General features: G+C 33.1%; 13 protein-coding genes and 1 pseudogene across 14 annotated transcripts, besides 1 other annotated feature; 9 read left to right on the plus strand and 5 right to left on the minus strand.

The window, feature by feature from the left end:
- Nucleotides 1-49: 49 nt before the first annotated feature.
- On the plus strand, nt 50-1,015 carry TVAGG3_0481800 (uncharacterized protein; the record flags this gene model as incomplete). Its single annotated transcript, XM_001303670.1, has 1 exon — nt 50-1,015. The coding sequence occupies one exon, from the start codon at nt 50-52 to the stop codon at nt 1,013-1,015; it is 966 nt and encodes a 321-aa protein (XP_001303671.1).
- Nucleotides 1,016-1,217: 202 nt separating this feature from the next.
- On the minus strand, nt 1,218-2,895 carry TVAGG3_0481810 (phosphoprotein phosphatase protein; the record flags this gene model as incomplete). Its single annotated transcript, XM_001303671.2, has 1 exon — nt 1,753-2,895. The coding sequence occupies one exon, from the start codon at nt 2,893-2,895 to the stop codon at nt 1,753-1,755; it is 1,143 nt and encodes a 380-aa protein (XP_001303672.1).
- Nucleotides 2,896-3,007: 112 nt separating this feature from the next.
- On the minus strand, nt 3,008-3,952 carry TVAGG3_0481820 (prefoldin family; the record flags this gene model as incomplete). The annotated part of the gene is made up of 1 exon (XM_001303672.1): nt 3,069-3,647. The coding sequence occupies one exon, from the start codon at nt 3,645-3,647 to the stop codon at nt 3,069-3,071; it is 579 nt and encodes a 192-aa protein (XP_001303673.1).
- A 382-nt stretch (nt 3,953-4,334) lies between these two features.
- Nucleotides 4,335-5,883, minus strand: TVAGG3_0481830 (SECY/SEC61-alpha family member family; the record flags this gene model as incomplete). Its single annotated transcript, XM_001303673.1, has 1 exon — nt 4,401-5,855. One exon carries the CDS (start codon nt 5,853-5,855, stop codon nt 4,401-4,403), a length of 1,455 nt encoding a protein of 484 aa, XP_001303674.1.
- Nucleotides 5,884-6,346: 463 nt separating this feature from the next.
- On the minus strand, nt 6,347-7,734 carry TVAGG3_0481840 (zinc finger, C2H2-type family protein; the record flags this gene model as incomplete). The annotated part of the gene is made up of 1 exon (XM_001303674.1): nt 6,460-7,734. The coding sequence occupies one exon, from the start codon at nt 7,732-7,734 to the stop codon at nt 6,460-6,462; it is 1,275 nt and encodes a 424-aa protein (XP_001303675.1).
- Nucleotides 7,735-8,310: 576 nt separating this feature from the next.
- TVAGG3_0481850 (carbohydrate transport) lies at nt 8,311-9,246 on the plus strand (the record flags this gene model as incomplete). Its single annotated transcript, XM_001303675.1, has 1 exon — nt 8,311-9,246. One exon carries the CDS (start codon nt 8,311-8,313, stop codon nt 9,244-9,246), a length of 936 nt encoding a protein of 311 aa, XP_001303676.1.
- A 277-nt stretch (nt 9,247-9,523) lies between these two features.
- TVAGG3_0481860 (uncharacterized protein) lies at nt 9,524-10,504 on the plus strand (the record flags this gene model as incomplete). Its single annotated transcript, XM_001303676.1, has 1 exon — nt 9,524-10,504. One exon carries the CDS (start codon nt 9,524-9,526, stop codon nt 10,502-10,504), a length of 981 nt encoding a protein of 326 aa, XP_001303677.1.
- A 4,311-nt stretch (nt 10,505-14,815) lies between these two features.
- Nucleotides 14,816-15,637, plus strand: TVAGG3_0481870 (protein of unknown function, DUF4106 family; the record flags this gene model as incomplete). The annotated part of the gene is made up of 1 exon (XM_051235871.1): nt 14,816-15,637. One exon carries the CDS (start codon nt 14,816-14,818, stop codon nt 15,635-15,637), a length of 822 nt encoding a protein of 273 aa, XP_051093695.1.
- Nucleotides 15,638-15,723: 86 nt separating this feature from the next.
- Nucleotides 15,724-21,369: part of a mobile genetic element that runs on past the window's edge.
- TVAGG3_0481890 (protein of unknown function, DUF4106 family) lies at nt 16,864-17,274 on the plus strand (the record flags this gene model as incomplete). The annotated part of the gene is made up of 1 exon (XM_051235872.1): nt 16,864-17,274. One exon carries the CDS (start codon nt 16,864-16,866, stop codon nt 17,272-17,274), a length of 411 nt encoding a protein of 136 aa, XP_051093696.1.
- Nucleotides 17,651-18,187, plus strand: TVAGG3_0481900 (protein of unknown function, DUF4106 family; the record flags this gene model as incomplete). Its single annotated transcript, XM_051235873.1, has 1 exon — nt 17,651-18,187. One exon carries the CDS (start codon nt 17,651-17,653, stop codon nt 18,185-18,187), a length of 537 nt encoding a protein of 178 aa, XP_051093697.1.
- Nucleotides 18,192-18,998, plus strand: TVAGG3_0481910 (uncharacterized protein; the record flags this gene model as incomplete). Its single annotated transcript, XM_051235874.1, has 1 exon — nt 18,192-18,998. The coding sequence occupies one exon, from the start codon at nt 18,192-18,194 to the stop codon at nt 18,996-18,998; it is 807 nt and encodes a 268-aa protein (XP_051093698.1).
- On the plus strand, nt 19,028-20,262 carry TVAGG3_0481920 (annotated as a pseudogene). The gene has a single exon. A coding segment is annotated over exon 1 (1,235 nt).
- Nucleotides 20,298-20,717, plus strand: TVAGG3_0481930 (protein of unknown function, DUF4108 family; the record flags this gene model as incomplete). The annotated part of the gene is made up of 1 exon (XM_051235875.1): nt 20,298-20,717. The coding sequence occupies one exon, from the start codon at nt 20,298-20,300 to the stop codon at nt 20,715-20,717; it is 420 nt and encodes a 139-aa protein (XP_051093699.1).
- On the minus strand, nt 20,734-21,192 carry TVAGG3_0481940 (uncharacterized protein; the record flags this gene model as incomplete). The annotated part of the gene is made up of 1 exon (XM_051235876.1): nt 20,734-21,192. The coding sequence occupies one exon, from the start codon at nt 21,190-21,192 to the stop codon at nt 20,734-20,736; it is 459 nt and encodes a 152-aa protein (XP_051093700.1).

A 21,369-nucleotide genomic window follows, 5' to 3' on the forward strand; every position in this document is an offset into this window, starting at 1 on the left:
ATCATCATATCTAATCAACCATATAAATTGGTAGAGACGCGGTTCAAGAATGAAAAACGCAAAAAGATTCAGCTGGTCTGAATATTTTGGTAATATAGATAAAACTGATCGAACTCAGAATGGAACTGCATTATATGACAAACTAAGTTCTAACAATTATTACATTTTTGTTTGCATTTTTGAAAATTGTACAGAAAACGGTGCAATTTATATCCTTAGATTGAACGAAATATACACATTAATTGAAGATTCCGTATTTACTAGATGCCAGTCCGATACAGATGGTGGTTCTGTTAACTATCGCTGCAGAGGATATGGGCATTTTGTTCAACAACGAAATTTTCATTCCGAATCAATTACACAGAGAGAATGTAATGTATTTGTTCAAGAAGTTAAAGACTCTCTTACTAATAAAAACTATGCTTTTGATATTTCAGTTTCAAAATGCGGAGAAAATGAATCAGAAAGATATGCAACATTTCTAATTGAATCTGGTGATGTCCAAATTAAGAATATCAATAGCACTTACAACAAATGCGGTTCTTGTTCATCAATAGTTAATCGCCTTAATGGAAAATCAGGTTCCTGTAATTTCTCAACATTCAGAGAAAACAACCAAATTGAAAGTTATTCTCTGATGTTTGAGAGTAATACTCCTTCAGAAATACAAACAGTTTCTTATTGCAATGTTATTGGAAATAAATGCGGAACAGACAGTGATCAAATTCTATTTATTTGTTGGCACAATACTACTGTTGATCATTGCGTAATTTTAAATAACATTGCAGTATATATGTTTCAGATTGCAAGGGATAATTGTGCATTGGCTATTACTGATTCATGTATTCAATCGAATTCAAAATCAGGAGAAGGAACTGTTACATTTGAAAGAGTTAAATATTCCATATTTGACTCAAAAAATTGTTTCATTAAATCAAAAGTATTGACTGCTAAAGTTTCTTGTTTTTGGGCATTTGCAGAATTTTCAATTGCACTGTATGCAAAAAGGCATTAGGTTACATAATTTCCATAGAATCGATTACATTTAATTCATACGTAACTTAGGTATTCATCATTGTTGTTTTGGCTAGCCATATGGACTAATAAGAATTGGAAAATCAGAGATAATTCCTTGAGTGTGATTACATATAACATGCTTCATATTTCAATCAGTGATTTTACAGCAAAAACATTCCCATTCTGATTTACTAAATAGCTGGAAATCCGAATAAATTTATGAACAAAATCTAGCTCAAATTTGTATTTGTTTTTTCACTAATAATTTTGAATATTTTAAGGGTGAACTTAAGCCCGTAAGGTGACATTCAATTCTTATGTTTAAGGTTAGTTTTCAATTATACTTCGCATCGTTTGTCAAAAATATTTTAAGTGCACCTATAATCATCATTATTAAAATATTTAATAAAGATGTGATTTTCTTCCTCTTTTTGTTATCAGTCTAAATTATTGAAAAATCTGATTTATTGAAAACATAAGTTTTGCAATATTCATTTCATGAATTGCTATCTGTTATAAATTTGTATTCAATAAATGAACTATATATTCTGAAGAATACAACAAAAACTCATCTTCCTAAAACATTAATCTTCCATATGGACTTTTATTTCTTATATTATATCATTTTGGTATTTGTAACATATCATCTATTGAAGAATTCATCTACAAAGCAAACAATTCCGTTTTAAATTTGATTAGAAAAAATTTAATAAAAACAACCCTAACAAACAAAAGCTACTCTGGAACTTGTTCAAAGCAATATTCATGTGTTGAATCAATAAACATTGTAAATCCATGTTTAATTTGAACAAAGTTCGTTTCGAAGCCAAATGGCCAAAATGATTGCAAATTTCCAGTACAAATCAAAAGATCGTAATTATATTTCTTCAAAAATGCTTCCGCTGCAAGTTTTCCAAAACAAATTCCAGAATTTTCTTGATACCACTCAATATCTGGATCTGGATGTGAATCCAATGATTTATTTATTGTGTCTAGCCTGTTAAAGTCATTCTTCTCGATTTCATCAATGAAATTTGGTGATGGAACTAATCCTCCTGCGATAACAAACACAGAATCATCTATTATAGCGGCAAAGGGTATTTGATTTAGTAAAGCATCGATTTGTTGTTGTGAATACCCTGATTGTTCTGGATTTGTTATTTTTTGTCTAATTAAAACGAAATTTTCTGGAAACATGCATTTAAGCAGTAGGCAAAAGTGAAGTAGCTTCGTGTTTGAAAAGTTTGTAATTACTAAGTATTTGGCAACTTGAGGATTTCCGTATTTTTTAAATATATTTTCTAAACTAGCTATGTCTTTAACGTTACTAATAATGATTAAAGATGTTTTAACATGAATAATACTTGGTTCAGAGTTAAAAATAGAAAATGATGCTGAATAAATCCAATCTTTTTCTTCTTGTGATAATAAATATGATTCATCAAGGATATTTGTATATAACTTCTGTTTGTCTAAAATTGAAACTAATGGAATGACTGATTTATCGTAGATTGGAGGATAACTTATTTCGATTTCAAAAGTAACGCAATTTTTTGAAAAGAATTTGCAGTCTGTTAGTAAGTTTAGATACATATTTGTTTGAATAACTACTTTATTTATAATTTTTGAAAATTGTGCTGGTATTGCGATAACTGATGAATAAGCAGGTCCTTTTGGATGAACAACTGATATATTTGCTATGATTCTGAACGGAACATCAATTTTTGAATGGCATTTTAAAGCGAAATCAAATGGCGAGTTATTTGAATTTGAGTGAGACATTGTAATACTAAACTCATATGATTCGAATGGTATTTTAGGTGATGTTATGACCAATTGATTTAATTCAGATTGACTTACTAACCATGGAAATTTCATAAAAAGAAAAAAAAACTGAATAAAAATAAAAAAAATAACGTAATCAAGAATAACTCTATAATAGAATTGCGGGTGGTTAGTACACATCTAAAAATAGCATTACACGAAATAATGGCAATACAGAAGTAATTTAATATTAAAAAAACAAAATATAATTATATAAACAGATAAAATTAGTTCTTATTCTTTCTCTCTGTGAGCTTTCCAGAGTTCTCGTTCTTCATTTTCCGTTCCATGAAGTATAATTCCTTAGATTGAGCAGATAGCAACGCTCTTAGTTGTATTAATAGTTCTTGAGCTTCAGGCATTCTAAGTGTAATAAGTTTTTCAAGTGCATTGATTTTCTGTGTTAAATCTGCAATAGTATCATTTGCTGTTTGAATTCTTTGTTCTAAAACTGTTTCTGCTTTATCAAATGTCTTGTTATCTGATTTTATTTCTGATTCTATTGATGCTTTGAATTCAGCTTTCTTTTGTTTGTATTGATCTAATTGATTTTCGAGTTTTTTAACTTCATCTGCATATAGCGCAGCTTTTTCTTCAAGTTTTACTACGTAATCTTCTGCTTGCTTAGTTATAGCACCTGTTTTTGATTCTGCTTCTTTATATTCATTTTCAAGCTGAAATATTCTCAAACTTTCTGAATTAACTGTTTTAATAGACTTCTTGTAAGGGCTAGTTTCGAAGTAGTCATCATCCCATAAATGTTTAGCATCAGCATAATGTTTTTCTCGTATTTCGCTGATACTCATAAAAAAAATAATAAACAGAACAAAAATCCTCATGAGGGATTCTCACATCCTAAGCTTCTAAATCATAACCCAAATATGATAGGTCGAGCATAATGTAGTATGACATATAGTTGTTAGCATCTAAAATTTAGAATATGTTTACTATCAAATGCATAATAAGTTGATTTTAGATGCATATATCTTCTTTGTGAAAGTATATTGTATCTTTTGTACTATAGAACTATATACTGTTTTGAAATATCTTATAACTGATATATTTTCGGACTATCATTATCAAATATTATATTCAAGTGAACAACTCTTTGGTACATTTAGAAACGGTTAGAACAACACATTTATTATAAAATAGAACAATGTATAAGATTGTTGAATCCATACTTTATTCAATCTTATATTTATTTCAATATCTTCAAGAAGAAATCACGAAAGAATGGCATTAAATGAAAACCCTTGACTCATTCAAATTACTTTTTGAAAAATGTATAAAGGTTATTACATGAAAAATACAAATTGAAATTCAAATTTCGTTTTCTATATCAAATTTTTAGCTTAGCAATCTGAATTTAACCTTGTATTCTGCCAGAATTCTTTTACATGTGCTTTTCTTTAACTTAATAGTACAATTTATTTCATGAAAAATATAAAATTAATAATTTTCTAAAAAAAATAAGAAGTAATTTATAAATATGTGTGTTGTGTGTTTATATTTATTTGAGAAAATAAATCATATAAAAAAAAGAAAAATAATTTGTCTTAGCGAGCACCAGCGGCGTTCTTGAGGATACCGATGAGTCCATCACCAGCCATTTCCTTAGAGAGTTCAGCAGTGAACTGGTTGATGATAGAAACAGCGAGGATGATACCTGTTCCAGATCCGAATGCAGACAAGAAGTCAGCGACGAATGAGAGGAGAGCGACAAGGATACCACCGAGAGCTGCAGCTGTTGGGATGTAGCGAGAAAGTGTCTTCTCGAGTCTCTTCTGGTCTTCTCTGTGTCCCTTGAGTGTAAGGTGCTGCTTCTTGAGGGCTTCAGCGACATCAGCTGGTGCCTGGTTGGAGAATCTAAGGTAGTAGTATGAGATGAAGCCGGCGGATGAAAGAGAGAAAATGAGGTAAATAATTGTATGAAGTGGGTCGTGGATTGTTTGTTGGATGGACTGTGGTGCTGTCAAGTAGTAGATAAGGCCGGAAACTGGTGTGGAGTAGTCATAGGACATTCCGTTGTGTGAACGCCAGACACCGAAGATTTGTGTGGCAAGAGACTCTGGCCAGTGGAAGTAGATGGTGCGGGAGAAGCCAGCAAGCTGGGAAAGGATTGTAGACTGGATGATAAGTGGTGTGTTGGAGCAATAGAACAACTTGATCTCGAATGGCTCTGGACGGGCACGGTTGACTGTTGTTTCGAGGCCAATGTTGATCTTGATCTGGTCGAAGTAGACGCAAGCACCGAAAACAATGACTGTTGAGAATAATTGGCAAAGATTTGGTAATTGTGGGCGGAAAACAATATCACGGAGTGCGCGTAGCTTGTTCTTGCGTGTGAAGAGGTAATGGAAGAAAGCAATGACAAGGCCTTCGTACTCTGTTCCGCGGCCCATGGAGTAATGGTTGAATGAGAAGAGTCTCCACATGATCATTTCGCAGATGTTTGTGCAAATGAAGAGGGAAATGCCAGAGCCGATACCATAGCCGTTCTGGCAAAGTTCATCGAGAAGAATGACAACAATGGCGGATGAAACAAGTTGTGTCATGATAAGAGCGGCGTTGACGAAGCCAATTTCGCCACGGATGCCGTATTCGCCGGACCAGATAGCATTACCAGCCTGGAAAGCTGTCATGATGATACCGGCCAATTTCTGAGCAGCATCGAAAAGAGCGGATGCCTCTGGGTCAGATGGGTTTCTGTTGATGAGGCCGAAAGAGCAGAGGAACTGAAGGATCATACCTGAAGTAACGATTGGGGAAATACCGAATTCCATAAGAGAATACTTAGAAGAAGCTGTAAGGATACGGAGGTGCTGCATTGGATCATCACCTGCTGTCTTTTGTACACCATAAAGTGGAACAAGTGTGCAGATCAAATACAAAGCTAAAGAAGCAAATGTATAGAAGAGCCGCTTGCGGATTGGAACCATCTTGTTTGGACGTGGAACATTTGGCATTAATTCAAGAACAGGCCTGATTGACTTAAGTATATCGAAGCCCATTTTTTTTTATAGTTTTCGAAAAAAAAATGTTTGGCTGACAAAAAACTGCCACCTCACGCGTAAAATTTGACAAATCTTATCATGTTAATTTTAATGATCATTTATTCATGAGCAATTTTATTATGAGATTTCGTTTTTTCATTGAGTTGTCAAATTGTCATTCCCAAAATCATAAGGTTGCTATCATCGGAGATTGATTAAATTGGAATCGATCAAAACATAGTTCATTGAGACATTTCTAGGTTGCACAAAGCAGATTTTAATTTTTCTGCTTTTCGGAAATGATTTCATATCCTTATCTTGAGTTTAACCTTGTAAGTATAACTACCAAACTATTCTGTGTGTGTGAAGTCGACACCCTTGAGGTTGACCTTTATATATGCGTTAATCAAATTAACGAATATTCAAATTCTGTTTATTTAGGTATTTGCATTTCAGATAGTATGAGTATGTTATTGATATTTGTTTTATTATCTAATCGGGTAAAGAATCTGAACTTGAGCACTATGAGTGTAAAAATGAAACAAAAATAAAAAGCATAACTAACATATCAAATAATTTTATTATACATACAAACAAGATGCAAAAGAAATATCTCGAAAAATTATGCATCGACAAGAAATTGATCTGAAATTGAATCATCTTCGTGAGTGGATAATGATGAGTTAGAAATCGATTTCTTTGATTGTGATTCTTTTGCTTTCATATTAGAATACGAAGCAAGAGTAGAATTGGACAAAGAACTTAATGAAGCTTGTTGTTTGATCGGTCTTGATTGGTCAAGTGGTTTCTCTTGATCTTTTTCTGTTTCTGTTGTTAATGAGCTCTTCAATGATTTGCTTTTTTCTTGACTCTTCGATTTTTCTTTCGTTTGAAGTGGAAAATCATTATGAAGTTGTTTCCTTGCTGCTCTCTTGATTCTCTGATACTTTTCATTTTGATAATCGAGTATCTGTGCTGTCTGCCTTGGAGTGATATAATTAACTGGATGACCAAGTCTGATTTCATTAACTTTCTTTGAAACTGATTTATTAATCTTTCTGATTTCTTCGTCAATATCAAGTACGCCCTCATCAGAGCTTGTAAGAAGGCTGCTATCAAATTCGACTGTAAGAACGTTCTGAGTTAATGGAATGCGAGATTTAACAGTTTCAAATGGCTGAGGTTGTGTTTGCATCTTCGGGTTGTATTCGTAGAAGTCGAGTTTAGGAACTTGAGTCTTTGCCTTCTCTTCATCGTGTTTATGTATTGCTTGAGCGTGGAGTCTGAATTTCTCCATTGTTGCAGTAAATGCACGGGTTTGTTCGAACAATGTTGTTTTGAGCATATCAATTTCCTTCTTTAACTTCTCTGCTTCAGCCTTTTGAGGAAGAGGATGATCAACCCTTAAAGATGTCCATGCGTCGATATGAGAGGGATGTACTTTTTGGATATGCTGATCGACATACTTTAGTGCCTGGAACTTTTTGCCGCATACAGGGCATTTTTCGTATTCATGATAAGCATCTCTCAAAAGTGCTTGGTCTCTTTCCTTTGAATCATATAATAATTTAATTTTCTTCTTCATTGCTCTATTTGTTTGCTTTAATCTGTGTATTTCGTCTAATAAATAATCCTGACAATCAAACATGTATTTAACTGTTGTCTGTAAGTTCTCAATAAGTTGTGAACAAAGTGGATTTCCAAACATTCGACGATCGTTGTCATTTAAATTTGCAAAAGTAAAGCTGTTAATGAATTCTTGCATCGAATCGTAATCCTGGGTCTCTCGAAGCATTGCTGGATCAGTTTTTTGGACTAACCCCCAGTCAATCCCTTCGTGAAGAGTATGTACATTGTATTGATTTTTAGAATCGGCCCGAAGATAAAGATTTTGCATATAAAATTTAAAAATTAACGTACACTTAAAAGCAAAATCTAAAATTGCTCAATACGAGAATTTTATGAGAGCACATTGAAACTTTATGCAAAATACGATATAATTAGTTATTTAAAATTTCCAAAATATTCTCAAGAATCTGAAAAATGACAAAATCAATATTAATTTAAATATGAAAATTGATATTCAAATAAATTTTTTGAATTTCAATTCCAGTTCAATGTGTATGATATGGGATTTAAAATAGATTTATCATGTTAAAACTAAATTTGAATTTTAAATTTTAATAATCAGAGAAAATATGGCATTGATGTCTATTTGGAGGATGTCGTTATATTCAAAATCAGCATTATTTCGGCTGTTAAGAATTTCAAATGTTAAAACTAAATAAATTTTTAATCAAATGATATCTTTGGTAAAATGATTAATATTTTCAAATAAATACCATATATATCTAATCAAATGAAGCATGTTCTACTGTGGCCATTTCCTTTTATAAAATAAAGCAGTATTTCATGAGAAAATCGAAGAAATCGGATTCAAGTTCAGATTGAATTGAAAATAATCGTCATTAAGATGGCGAATAAAGCGTTTCTTGTGAGATTTTTTTCGACAGTCAATGTTATTTCAACTGTCGTATCTATGCTACTATTAAGAACAATCGCTAATTATAACATATGTAAATTACTTTTAACAATTTTAGCATTTCAATACTTGACTGGTTGGTTGTTATTAGAATTATTAGCATACAATGGAAACTTTTCTAGATTCACAAAGATTCCACTTAGTTGCAGACTATTCTTTTCGGGTCTTTTATTCCTTCAAGATTATATTCAATCATATGTTATCGTTGAAACATCGGTAGGCATGGTTCAGTTTAGCAAATCATTAGGCGCTGTAACATTATTCATTTACGATTATCTTTTCAAATCTAAAAAACGAAATACATCTAAATTACCGTTCCTTTTATTATTTGTTTTCGGAACATTCATTGCATCATTCAAAGAAATAGAATTTAGCTTATTTAATTTAGGAACAATAATTTTTGCGTGCTTTTTATCTGCATACACAAATAATTACGCTTCTGACCTTGCTATTGAATGCTCTGTTTCAGGAACTCAGATTACACTTTCAATATTACCATTTCAATTCATATTTTCGATTATTTCATCAATTTTATTTGAATCTAATCCAAACAATGGCTTCTATTCATATCAATTTGGATTAGTAAGCATTGTTTTAATAGTCTGCAGCAGTTTCACAGCAGTTTGGTGCGTTCTTTCTCATTATTCAGTTATAATTGAAACTTCACCACTTCATTTCGAATTTCTCGGAGCATTTAAGACAATATTTACACTATTATTACTTTATTTCATTCCAGGTTTCCAAAAATTAACAACAGTTCAATATGTGATGCAAATTGTTGGTAGTACTATCGCAATGATTGCATATGGACTCTATATGAGATCAGAGAACCAAGTTTTGTTAGATTCAAACGGAATGCAATTTTAAATTTATTATATTTTCTTTTTATATGTAAAAAACTGGAATAAACTTATTGTATTTATATAAATTTTGCTATGGCTTTGAAATTGAAGATGTCTATCGATTAATTTTTCAGTAATTAAAATTTGATTTTTTTTTAAAAAGTGACAATTCAGATTTTTAAAACGAATTTTTGTTCTCGTCCCAAATTCGGAAAATCAGATACAAAACAAAGTAGAAATTCTTTATCTTCAAATGTTTAAATCCAATCGGCCATCAGAAATAGTCGAAACGCAGTACAAGTATGAAAAATGCAAAAAGATTCAGTTGGTCTGAATATTTTGGCAATAAAGGTAAAGTAGATCGAACTCTTAATGGAACAGCATTCTCTGATACTACAAGTACTAACAATTATTATGTTTTTGTTTGCAACTTTGAAGATTATACGGAAAAAGGTGCAATTTATATCAAAAGAGGTAACAAAATATACACATTGCTTGAAGATTCTGCTTTTAATAGATGCAAATCCACTTCAGAAGGTGGATTTGTTTACTATGACTGCCCTCAATTAGGACATTTTATTCAACAGCGAAATTGTTATTTTGAATCAATAGCAAATGATCACATGGCATTTTATCAATTAGTTAAATCTTCTCCTACAAATAAAAATTATGCTTTTGATATTTCAGTTTCAAAATGCGGGGAAAGTGAATCAAAAGGAGCTTATACATTTACAATTGCATTTGGTGATGTCCAAATTAAGAATAACAATATCACTTACAACAAATGTTTAGATCGTTCATCAACATATTGTTACCTTTCTGGAAAATCAGGTTACAGTAATTTCTCAACATTCAGAGAAAACAACCAAACTTGGGGTGAATCTCTTTCATTTTACAGTTCTGTTAATTCATATACACATACAGTTTCTTATTGCAATGTTATTGGAAATAAATTCAGAACAGGCAGTGATCAAGTTCTATTTGATTGTACTTACAACACTACTGTTGATCACTGCGTATTTTTAAATAACACTGCAGCATATATGTTTAAAGTTTATACAGAAGGTTGTACATTGACTATTACTGATTCATATGTTCAATCAAATTCAACAACAGGACCAGGAACTGTTAAATTTGAAAAAGACAAATCAAATTATGATCCAATTAATATTTCCCAGTTTTCTACAGAAAATTGTTACATTGAACCAAAAGTATTCGGTGTTAAAATTTCATATTTTTCTGTTTTTGCACAAATTTCTCCTGCATTATTTTCTTCTAAATAATGTTAAACTACATATTTTTTAGATATGATTTATGAAATCTCTCATCGAATGCAGCCGTGATAAAGATGCAAAATGAGAAACCCAACTAATTTTTGCATCAAAAGAAGGCCATAATGAAGTCGTTAAATATCTTATCTCATTGGAGCTAATACAAATGCAAAGGATATAGATGGAATTACTCCACTTATTTGAGCATCATAAAAAGGTGATCTTGAAATAGATAGATTTCATATATTTGCTGGAGCTAATAAATGCATCAGAATATGGACATCTTCAAATAGTTAAAAATCTTGTTTATGCTGAATCTGATAAAAATGAAAATTAGTTATGAAGATGCTGTTAAATTTCTTATCTCTGCTGAGGTTAAAATAGGAAAAGGATAAAAATAGAAACACGCCACTAACATTTTCATGGGGAAATGTTGAGGATTATCGAATTTCTGTTGGCGCTAAATAATAAAACACATTAATTATTTACAAAACAATTTTTATGTAAGAAGATAAAGTGTTAATATACAACTTGAGAAAGAAATTGCACAACCATAGAGTAAATGTAGTTGTATTTTGACATTGAAAGGGTTCCAGAAGTCAACTGAATATTTCTTCGTGTGACCTATGCTTTGATGTGGAATGAATGCCTGTCGCTAAATTCAATTTCAAATTCAGCATTGGAAATCAACAAAATTGAAACCACGAATTTCTTCCTTTAACACGAGTGAATACAAAAAAAAAAAAAAAAAAAAAAAAAAAAAAAAAAAAAAAAAAAAAAAAAAAAAAAAAAAAAAAAAAAAAAAAAAAAAAAAAGGTAGTGGGGCTTCCAGGCACTTCGTGCCTTCTAGCCCTAAGAATTTTTCCCAAGACCCAAGAGGAGGACCGAACCCCAGCCGACCAGCCGTTGACTTTTTTGTCATGATTTCATCGTAAATGTTTTGTCATGATTTCATCGTAAATGTTTTGTCAAGACTTCTTCGTAAATGTTTTGTCAAGACTTCTTCGTAAATGTTTTGTCAAGACTTCTTCGTAATGAGCGTAAAGGACCCAAAAATATAATTTATGTTAGAATGTTAGATCTAACATGTTTTCTAACATGTTTTCTAACATCGTAGAAAACTCATGATTTCATCGTAAATGTTTTGTCAAGACTTCTTCGTAAATGTTTTGTCGAAACTTCTTCGTAAATGTTTTGTCATGATTTCATCGTAAATGTTTTGTCGAAACTTCTTCGTAAATGTTTTGTCAAACTTCTTCGTAAATGTTTTGTCAAACTTCTTCGTAATGAGCGTAAAGGACCCAAAAATATAATTTATGTTAGAATGTTAGATCTAACATGTTTTCTAACATGTTTTCTAACATGGTCTAAAACTCTTGAATTTTCATGAATTTTCATGATTTCATCGTAAATGTTTCGACAAAACATAGACAAGAAAGTTCATGAGAAATTAGACAAGAAAGTCTTGACAAAACATAGACAAGAAAGTTCATGAGAAATTAGACAAGAAAGTCTTGACAAAACATAGACAAGAAAGTCTTGACAAAACATAGACAAGAAAGTTTTGACAAAACATTGACGATGAAGAAGTTTCGACAAAACATAGACAAGAAAGTTTTGACAAAACATTTACGATGAAGTTTGACAAAGTCTCAACAAAGTCTTTACGATGAAGTTTGACAAAACATGAAAATTCAAGAGTTTTAGACCATGTTAGAAAACATGTTAGAAAACATGTTAGATCTAACATTCTAACATAAATTATATTTTTGGGTCCTTTACGCTCATTACGATGAAGTCTTGACAAAGTCTTTACGAAGAAGTCTCAACAAAAAATTGACAAGAAAGTTCATGAAAATTCAAGAGGGTAGAAAGTGTCATATAAACATCTGTCAAAAACCGCTTTTTTACTTCACTTAAAATGCCACGTAAGCTACGTAAGAATATACGTAAGAGGAAGAGAGCATTGAAACATCCAATAGTAAAACTGACACCACAACAACAGTTGCAACAACAAATGCTGAATGACCCCACTATGTTGCAACAAATGTCAAGCAATCCTATGCTTTTAAACCGAGTTGTTGGTGCACAGAGTGGAGGTTTAAGAGCGGCACTTTTAGCGAAAATGGCAGGCTATGGTGGAGCTGCAGACGGAACAGCATATAACCCTCAAAGTCAAATGAATTTGAGTTCACTCAAAAATCAAATAACAGATGTCAAAAAGTCAAACATAGACATACAGAAGCAAATAAGTGAAAACGAAAAGAAACTAGAATATGACAGACACACAAAGAAACTCAATGAGTTAAACGTAGAGAAAAAGAAGAAAGAAGAACAACTGAAAGAACTAAGTACAGAGGAATATGCGAAAAAAGTGTCAGAAAAAGCAGCAGAAGTAGCAAAAATGGAACAAGATGTCATAAATTTGAAAAACCATACTACTCAATATAAAGTACTGAAAGATGAAGAGATAAAACAAAAAGCCCTGAAGACATATATGGATAGCGATGAGTATAAAAAAGAAGTTGAAGCAAATGTAAAGGCAGAAAAACTTTTACAGTTGCAAAACCAAACCGTACAGTATGAAAACTTAGCACAAGAAAGTAAAAATAACGACGCGGCTATGCAAAAGGCAATGAAAAGCGCAGAATATATAAAAGCTAACAATGACTGGTTAGATGCCCAAGCCAACGCTAAAGCAGCCCAGCTTATAGGGTCAATAAGGACAAAAATACAAGCGGATGAAGACAGTTCAAATGAAGCTTTAACAAATGCTGACTTTAAGAACGCCTTCGAAGCTCTTCATAGTAAGGTGAAACAAGTGAACGACTTCTCATCTGGAAAGAAACTGAAGTCTGAAGGTTTCGACAACGAGTTAAGAGAAGTAGCACAAAATATGACGAAAATAACAGATGCAGCAACGAGACAGGCAGTTCAAAGTGCCTATGACGCCGTTAGAGCAACTGTTGTGGAAAGTCAAGAAAAAGAGTTACAACAGACCAAAACAGACCTAGTAAATGCTTTCTTAAAAACGAAAAGTCAGGTAGGACATTACGCTGCAGATGGAACATATGTGCCAGCTGGTGGAACTTATATACCACCAAACCCTCCAAGAGAAGCACCTGCACCAGGACTACCTAGAACATTTACATCGTCACATGGACACAGACACAGGCATGCACAACAACCAGCACAACAACCACCTCCACAACCAGCACAACAACCAACACAACAACCAGCACCAAACCCAACACAACAACCAGCACAGCAACCAACAGTTCAAAACCCTGCACAACAACAACCACAAACAGAGCAAGGACATAAAAGAAGTAGAGAACAAGGAAACCAAGAATTCTTAAAAATGCTTAAAGAAGAGTGTGGTTTCCCAGATACTGTTGACTTTAGTGACAGATATAAAGAAGCTATTAGAAAGTTCAAGGATGGAAATACTGACCCGAACCTATTTAGCTTTATGGCTCAGCACCAAATGGGATATAATTTCAAACCTGGAAAATACAAGCTCGCTAAGGGATATGATTTAATAGCATATCATCCAAATGACATGGATGAATTTACTCCGAGATATTTGATGTCAGAGCTAAATGACAATTCAACTTTCGTCATGAAACGCGTAAAAAATAGAGACGGAACGAAAGAACAAAAGCTTATGAATGCGGATGACGTAGATAGGGAAATTGTTGAAAACGGTCTCGGAATATATGAAATGCCAGCAGATGAGGTACAAGAAACTCCACAGGAAGAAGTTCAGATACAACCAGACATGGAAGAAATAGTTCAGCAACAACAGCTAGAAGAGCCTGAAGGAAACGAACAAGTCCTTCCTTTGGAAACTAACTTCACAAAACTAGATGAAGATTTGGAACAGCCGAAAAATCTTGACCCTCAACAAGAGTATGCGGAGAATATGGAATATTTCCAAGAGTCTAAAAAAAATTCGGCTGACATAGTAGAAGAATATCGAAAAATGTTTGCCGACATACAAAAGACTCCAACATCAGATGAAAATATTCAGCATAGAATGAAAGTACTGAAAGAAAATGTACACAAATACAACAACCCTTTTTACTTACGAGCATTTAACGTTCAATCTTCGGATGAACTCGGTGAAGATAAAGGTTAAATTTCAAGAAAACATATAGAAATGAAACATTGTTTAAAGTTCATTCAGAACCTAACCAAGATGGAAACAAACCTACTTTTGTTTCTGCAGACGATGGAACTACAATGAGATGGGGTCATAAAGCTAACCCGGATAGGTGGTTCATAAACTTACAACCACAATTCCAAGAAGTTGTAGACGCAATGGAAGTCAATGGTGAACCAGATATAGCTGGTATTTTAAGCGCGGCTTTAATGCCATTGAAAGATATGAAACATGCAGATATTTTGGACCAGTATGAAATGAACATGGCTGATGGAAATATAACACCTGACGTTCTAGAACATTTATCTCAAAGAACTACACAGAACCATAGAGATGGTATATTTGGTGAAGAGTTTAGAAAGAAAGTTAGGGAGGGAGAAGGAAGAGAACCTATTGTACATGACCTTGCAAACGAAAGTTTACAAAATGTCATAAAAACTTACTTTGCAGGCGATGAATCGAGAAGGGATGAATATTTAAGAAAACTCAAATGGACAGTACCAAATGAAATGTTAGTATTGAAAAACATGTTCCTTGACAAAATAAAACCAACTACAGAAATAAACGACGCAAGACTGAAAGATTGGGTAAAAGCTTTCCCATTCACAAAAGATATAGTTGGTAACATGGAAAGAAAACCAGAATGGCTACAAAAACATATATTTGGAAACGAGCTTATTCCATATGGACAGGCACTGTTTGAAGAGCTTGAACCAGAAACTCAGGAAAGAGTCATGCAAACAATACGCGAAGACTCAAATACAGACTATGACAAACTCTTTCTAGGATATAGGTTACCTGAGATGGGCGACCAGAGCCAAAAGGCAAAAAGAACATGGGAAATTTGCAACATACTAGATGAACATAATGCAAAGATGCAACAACTTCAAGCAGAGGGCAATGAAGGAAAAAGAAGAGTTAAAAACTCAGTCAGGAAGAAAGTAAAGCTTGGTCCACGTGGGTTCTATTATGACATATAAATCCAACTATTCTATATTTTTACTCATATGAAATGTACGCCGCTCAGAATATAACGCCAACAGTTTTGGATGCTATGAATGGAAATGTTTCCGAATGGTATAACGAATGCGACAATGCCATTAGAAGGTCAGAAATAGTTCCTGGAACTTACGAATATACAACTGCTGTTTCTTATGGAAATGTAGGTGAGTTTGGAGAAGGTTCTTCAACAACAGTAGATATTGCTTGCGACAGGTTTCATATTATTTCTATTGACAACTCATTCTTATACGTGGAACAAGACATTGAAATAAAACCTTCTGCCAAGTTGTCTGACAAGAAAGGTTGCAATGGAATTTTCTATGTCGGATACCAATATGCTCCAGAAGTTTTCATGGGATATAAGATATATTCTAACTCTGACTTAGTTCAAACAGTAACATGGGCAAACTATGAATGGTTCGCTTTGAGAAACTCAGTACAACCACAAGCTAGAGAACAAACAGACCAGTATGCCACCATTGAGAAAATAAGAAGACTTGACCCTAACGTTCCAGGAGTTTATGTTAACCTTTCTGGACAAACTGCAGCAGCAGTAACCAAAGTAAAATTGAAACTTAGAGTTCCTTTGTCATCTTTCCTCATCTTCAGGTTTTTAAGATACTTGCCAAACTGGGCAGGAAAAATTTCTATTGAACTTACTCCAAGCAAAAATAACTTAGTCATTGCACCAACACAAGACCCATTCACTCTTACTGTAGCTGGAACTGGTGGAGCCAAGTTCTGTGACTTTTGCAAAGACAAAGTTGACTTAGACTTTGGTTTCTCAAACCTCAACACTGAAGTAAACTATTATTTCAATGCTGCTGGAGATGCTTGGGACCCAGTTAAGTTCACATGCGAAAAATTTGAATGCAAGAGAATAGAAAGCAGACTTGCAGTCTATATGTTGGACCCAGATATTTCAAATGCTTTAGCTGCCAAATATATTGCAGTTCCACTTATGTTCCCTATACACCAAATATCTGTCAAAGACTTTGCAGGTGAAGTTGGAAACCAAAGTGCTGACCCAGGTGCAAGAACAGATATTGCTTTAACAACTGCAATGAAACATGCAGATACTATGTTTGTACTGTTCAGACGAACTATAAATGACTATTCTTGTTTCTACAACCCTGGTATTAAATACCATATAAACATAGATGGCAAATACTATCCAAGAGAAGAATATTCTACAGTTGAGGATATGAGGTCATACAACTTGACATTAGATGCTATGAACTTTAACAACAACTTCACAACAACCATTAACCCTGAAATGCAAAGTTCTATTATGCCATATGTGAAAGTATGGACCCATACAGGAGGTCAAAAAACTCAATATACAAATGGAGACCGTTCAAACTTTTGGCTTGGCATTCCATTTGCTGACTCAGAAGATTTTATGGGTGGTATTTCAACTGTTGGTACAGTTCAAATACAATATACTGGTGACAGAGACGGTCCAGATGAATTGAAAGCAAAGAAGTTTACAAAACCAATAGCACTTTTCACGGAAGATGCTCTTTTGAAGATTCGTTCGATGAAACCTGCTGGGGCTCCTCAGATTGGTATAACGACAGCTTCCATCGAGCAGATTTTGGCAGCAGGTCAGTAAGTTGTTCTTGAACTGACTTCTCTCCGTCAAATATTGACAGTACGCCAGTTTTGACATAAAATTGTATTATAAACTTACCTTTAGAAATATCTGTAAGTTTTGTTGTTATATTTTTGTCTGCTTCAAGAACTTTCACCATTTCAGTTATACCAACTTTCTTTGCTTTATGAAAATATTTTGGTTCAGCAAAGACTGCTATTCTATAACATTTTCCATTGTTTGTGTAAAGAACTACTCTGTCAATGAACTTGTATTGTTTGTGTGTGTAAACTTTGTTTTGCTTCAATTCGAAGAGATACTCAAATACGTCCATCTTTTTATTCTAAGTAAAATGTCATTTCCGAAAAATAGAAGCGTAAGTGTTTCAAAAGGTTTAATGGCGGTGGCAGATGTGAAGTTAAATTCACCAACTCAAACAAACAGTCAAAGTGTTGTTGTCAATGTCAAAGAAAGAGATGTTGAAGTGGGGAAACCATACGAAGACGAAGATGGTATAACAATAGTTCCTGTAAAAGAACAACCAACATACCCTGAAGTTAGCAGAGACTTAAGTTCTGTTGCAGATATTCGAAATGACTACCAACAACTTAAAGACAAACTTAAAACTCAGGAGAAGATTTGTCAAGCTTTGGGTATAATGTTAAACTTGGTCGAACACAACCCTGTAAAAGTGAACTCATATGTCATTGCACCTCATGAAGTTTTGAAAGAACTATTGAAACTTTTGACAGAGGCAGACGATATAAACATCAAAGAAATAGAACCCGACGTTAGTTGCTGTGGTGTTTCATATAATGTCATTGACAAGATATACGTTATGAAAGGAGGTGAAACGTTGAACTTAAAATATAGTTTCCCAGACGTCATAAAAATATTTGACGACCACAACATTTCATTAAAATTTACTTGCTAAGTAAATGGCAGAAGACATAGTGGTTTATACTATTACGACTAAAAACCCTGAGTCATATAATTCTATAACAACAAACTTACAAAGTCCTCAAGGACGATATTGTAAACTGACCTTAAACACGATGACGACTAAAGCCTGTTTTGCTCTTTTGACACCAGAAGACTTTGTTGTTGTGAATGGTAAAAAATACTTCTTTGAAGATACTTACTCAGATATACCACCAACAGGTTTTGTTGACTTATTTAATACTTTAAGGACGGATGTAACATGTGCTGCAACTAGAGCAGGTTTCATTATGTTTGGATGTCCGACTGAGTTTACTATAAACAATATGAGCTATAATACAAAACTTATATCTGGTTTTTACTACCAACAGTTTCCTATAACAGGAAAAGGTGTCATACAAGGTTTGTCTGTTCCATTGACTTTAAGTACACCTATTTTATATATTGTTTCAAACTTAGGTTCAAAGTGCTATTCGAATGTCGACAGAAACTACTATGACCAAAAGATACTCATGCGTATAAACAACACATTCTCTGCTGGTTTGCCTATTGTTCATTCGAATGCAGAGTTTTCAGCTTTAGTAAACTCAAACACTTTAGCAAACATAAACTTAACCTTAGTCGACGCAAACTTTGTTCCTGTAAAACTTTTATGTCCTATGTATTTGTCAATGACGGCAGAAAGTTTCGAATTGGAAGATGCAACTGGTGAAAGTATTGTACTACAAGAACAACTTCAACAACAAATAGCTCAAGAACAACAAATGCAACAAATGGAACAAATGCAACAACAAAGTCAAGAATAAAAAAAATATTTTTTTTTATTTTTATAAAAATGTACAGAATAGATGTTTCAGATTTTTATGACTTCCAAGCATTCAGAAATATGTGTCCATTTAGAGACTATAACAAAGCAGTCGAGAATTTGAAACGTTTAGTCATTTATGTTGACTCTGCCCCAGAATGTTATGTCATGAAAGAATGGGATGTTGTCTTTAACAAACCAAGAGCAACAATAGTTCTGAACAAGAATGTAGACAGAAACTTAAGAAAATAAAAGTCGTACAAGTTGGTATGAAGATGTTAGATGCTTGGGATATCTTATTGTCAAAGTTAGAAGATTTTTCAGTTCGTGGTATAAAGTTCTATACACCATCTCCAAACTTCTATTCTATCTTCACTGGATATAAATACGAACAAGTAGAATGGAAAGAAAATGTTATAGAAGCTTGGTTAGACCATGTCAAAGAAATTATATGCAATGGAAACGAAAGAGTCTATGAGTATATCTTATGTTGGTTTGCAAACATCTTACAACATCCAAGTGCTAAAAATGAAACTGCTCTCATTATAATTGGAAAACAAGGAACTGGTAAGAACACTTTCTTTACAGATATTTTGTGCAAACTGTTAGAGGGCTATTCGAACCCAATATGACAAACTTAGAAAACATCTGCGGTAAATTTAACTCTTCAATTAGAGAATATGAAACTTATAGTTTGCAATGAACTTCAAAGTATAGATACAACAAAAGTTTTGAACTCAGATGCTTTGAAGAGTCTTATAACAGACAAAGTTGGAGTTGTTGAAAGAAAATATAAAGACCAAAGAGTTTGTGAAAATGTTGCAAATTTCATCATGGTTTCAAACAATGTTGTTCCGATGAAGTTAGAAAGTTCTGACAGAAGATATGTAGTTGTCAGAACGTCAGATTCTCATATGCAAGATACAGAATATTTTGACGACTTAGCAGAAACTTTGACATCTGACTTTTACAACCACTTGTTCTCATACTTTATGACATTAGATATTTCTAAGTTCAATCCAAGACAAATTCCACATACCGAAGAGAGACAAACGTTGTTAGAAGCAAACAAGAGTGTATATGAACTGTTTATAGATGAGACTAACTTTGAGTGTTTAGATGAAAGGTCATTGTACGATTCATATAAACAATATTGTCAAGAGTATGGTTATATGGCAGCGTCTAAACGTACATTCTTGGCAAATGTCAAAAGTCTTTTAGATGTTCAGAACGGCGTATATACAAAGAAAAATTTTTATGAGTAAATTTAAAAAAAATATTTTTTTATCCGATAGAAAAGATGACGAAATATATTTCAGTCAACAAGTACATGACAGAAGTCAAAGAAGAACTAGACCCATTCGCTTATTTGAATGTTTACTTCTACCATTTTGAAAAGTCTACATTTGACAAAGTTTGGAACATCGAACCAGTTAAGTTTGCTATTGTGACTAAAAATGGTGCGAAATTTGAAGACTTAGACATAGAAGGTATGTTAGCAGTCAAAGAAAATTTTGACAGAAAGTTCTCAAAACTCGAAGAAGGTAAAGCATACAAACTTGTTATACCTTATGAACCAAAGAAAGCAGACGACTATGAATATTATGAGTCTAAGATAGTTGAAGTTCAAGGTAAATTGGGTAAAAAGATTTTAGAGTCTAAGCCAGTGTTTGCTCCTAAAGAGGAAGAGAACATTGACATTGACCCAGAAATGTTCTAAAAATAAAATTTTATTTTTACATGTCAAATTTCTTTTTCTCTGGCTCTGGCTCTGGCTCTTTCTTCTCTTCTTCTACTTTCTTTTCTTTCTTTTCTCTCTTCTTCTTCTTCTTCTCTGGTGGAGTTATGTCAAACTTCTCAGAACCATATTTTTGTAAAAGTTCTTTGTCCTTTAATAGCTCTTCTATTCTGTTTCCTATTTCATCTTCAAGAACAGCGCATGTGTCTTCTTTGCATTCTAAGAACTTTTGTTGGACTTCATCTTTCCAATCGGCGTCATCTCTGTCAACAAGTCTGTCATTGACAAACTTAAAGACTTCTCTGCTTAAGGTTTTATGGTTCTTGTCATATTCCCAGAAACAGAACTTTAGAACAAATTCCCCTTTCTTGTTTACACTATGTAAGATTTTATGGTCGACAGATGTTTTGCTGTCGAAAAGCTTGTCTCGAATATAGATAGCGAAATCGCTAGACATTTTCAAAAAGATAAAAATTTTAATTTTTCTAAAAATATGTTAGAAAAAAAGTTTGCTGACATTGACAAGAAATTTGAGAATGTTTTAAATAAGAACAAGAGGAAGTTGGAAAATGCTCAGATAAAACCCATACATGACAAGTTCCTATTTGCTCAGAATGGTATAACAGGTCTAATC

This window comes from Trichomonas vaginalis, chromosome II (assembly GCF_026262505.1).
Source record: "Trichomonas vaginalis G3 chromosome II, whole genome shotgun sequence".
Taxonomy (NCBI): domain Eukaryota; phylum Parabasalia; order Trichomonadida; family Trichomonadidae; genus Trichomonas; species Trichomonas vaginalis.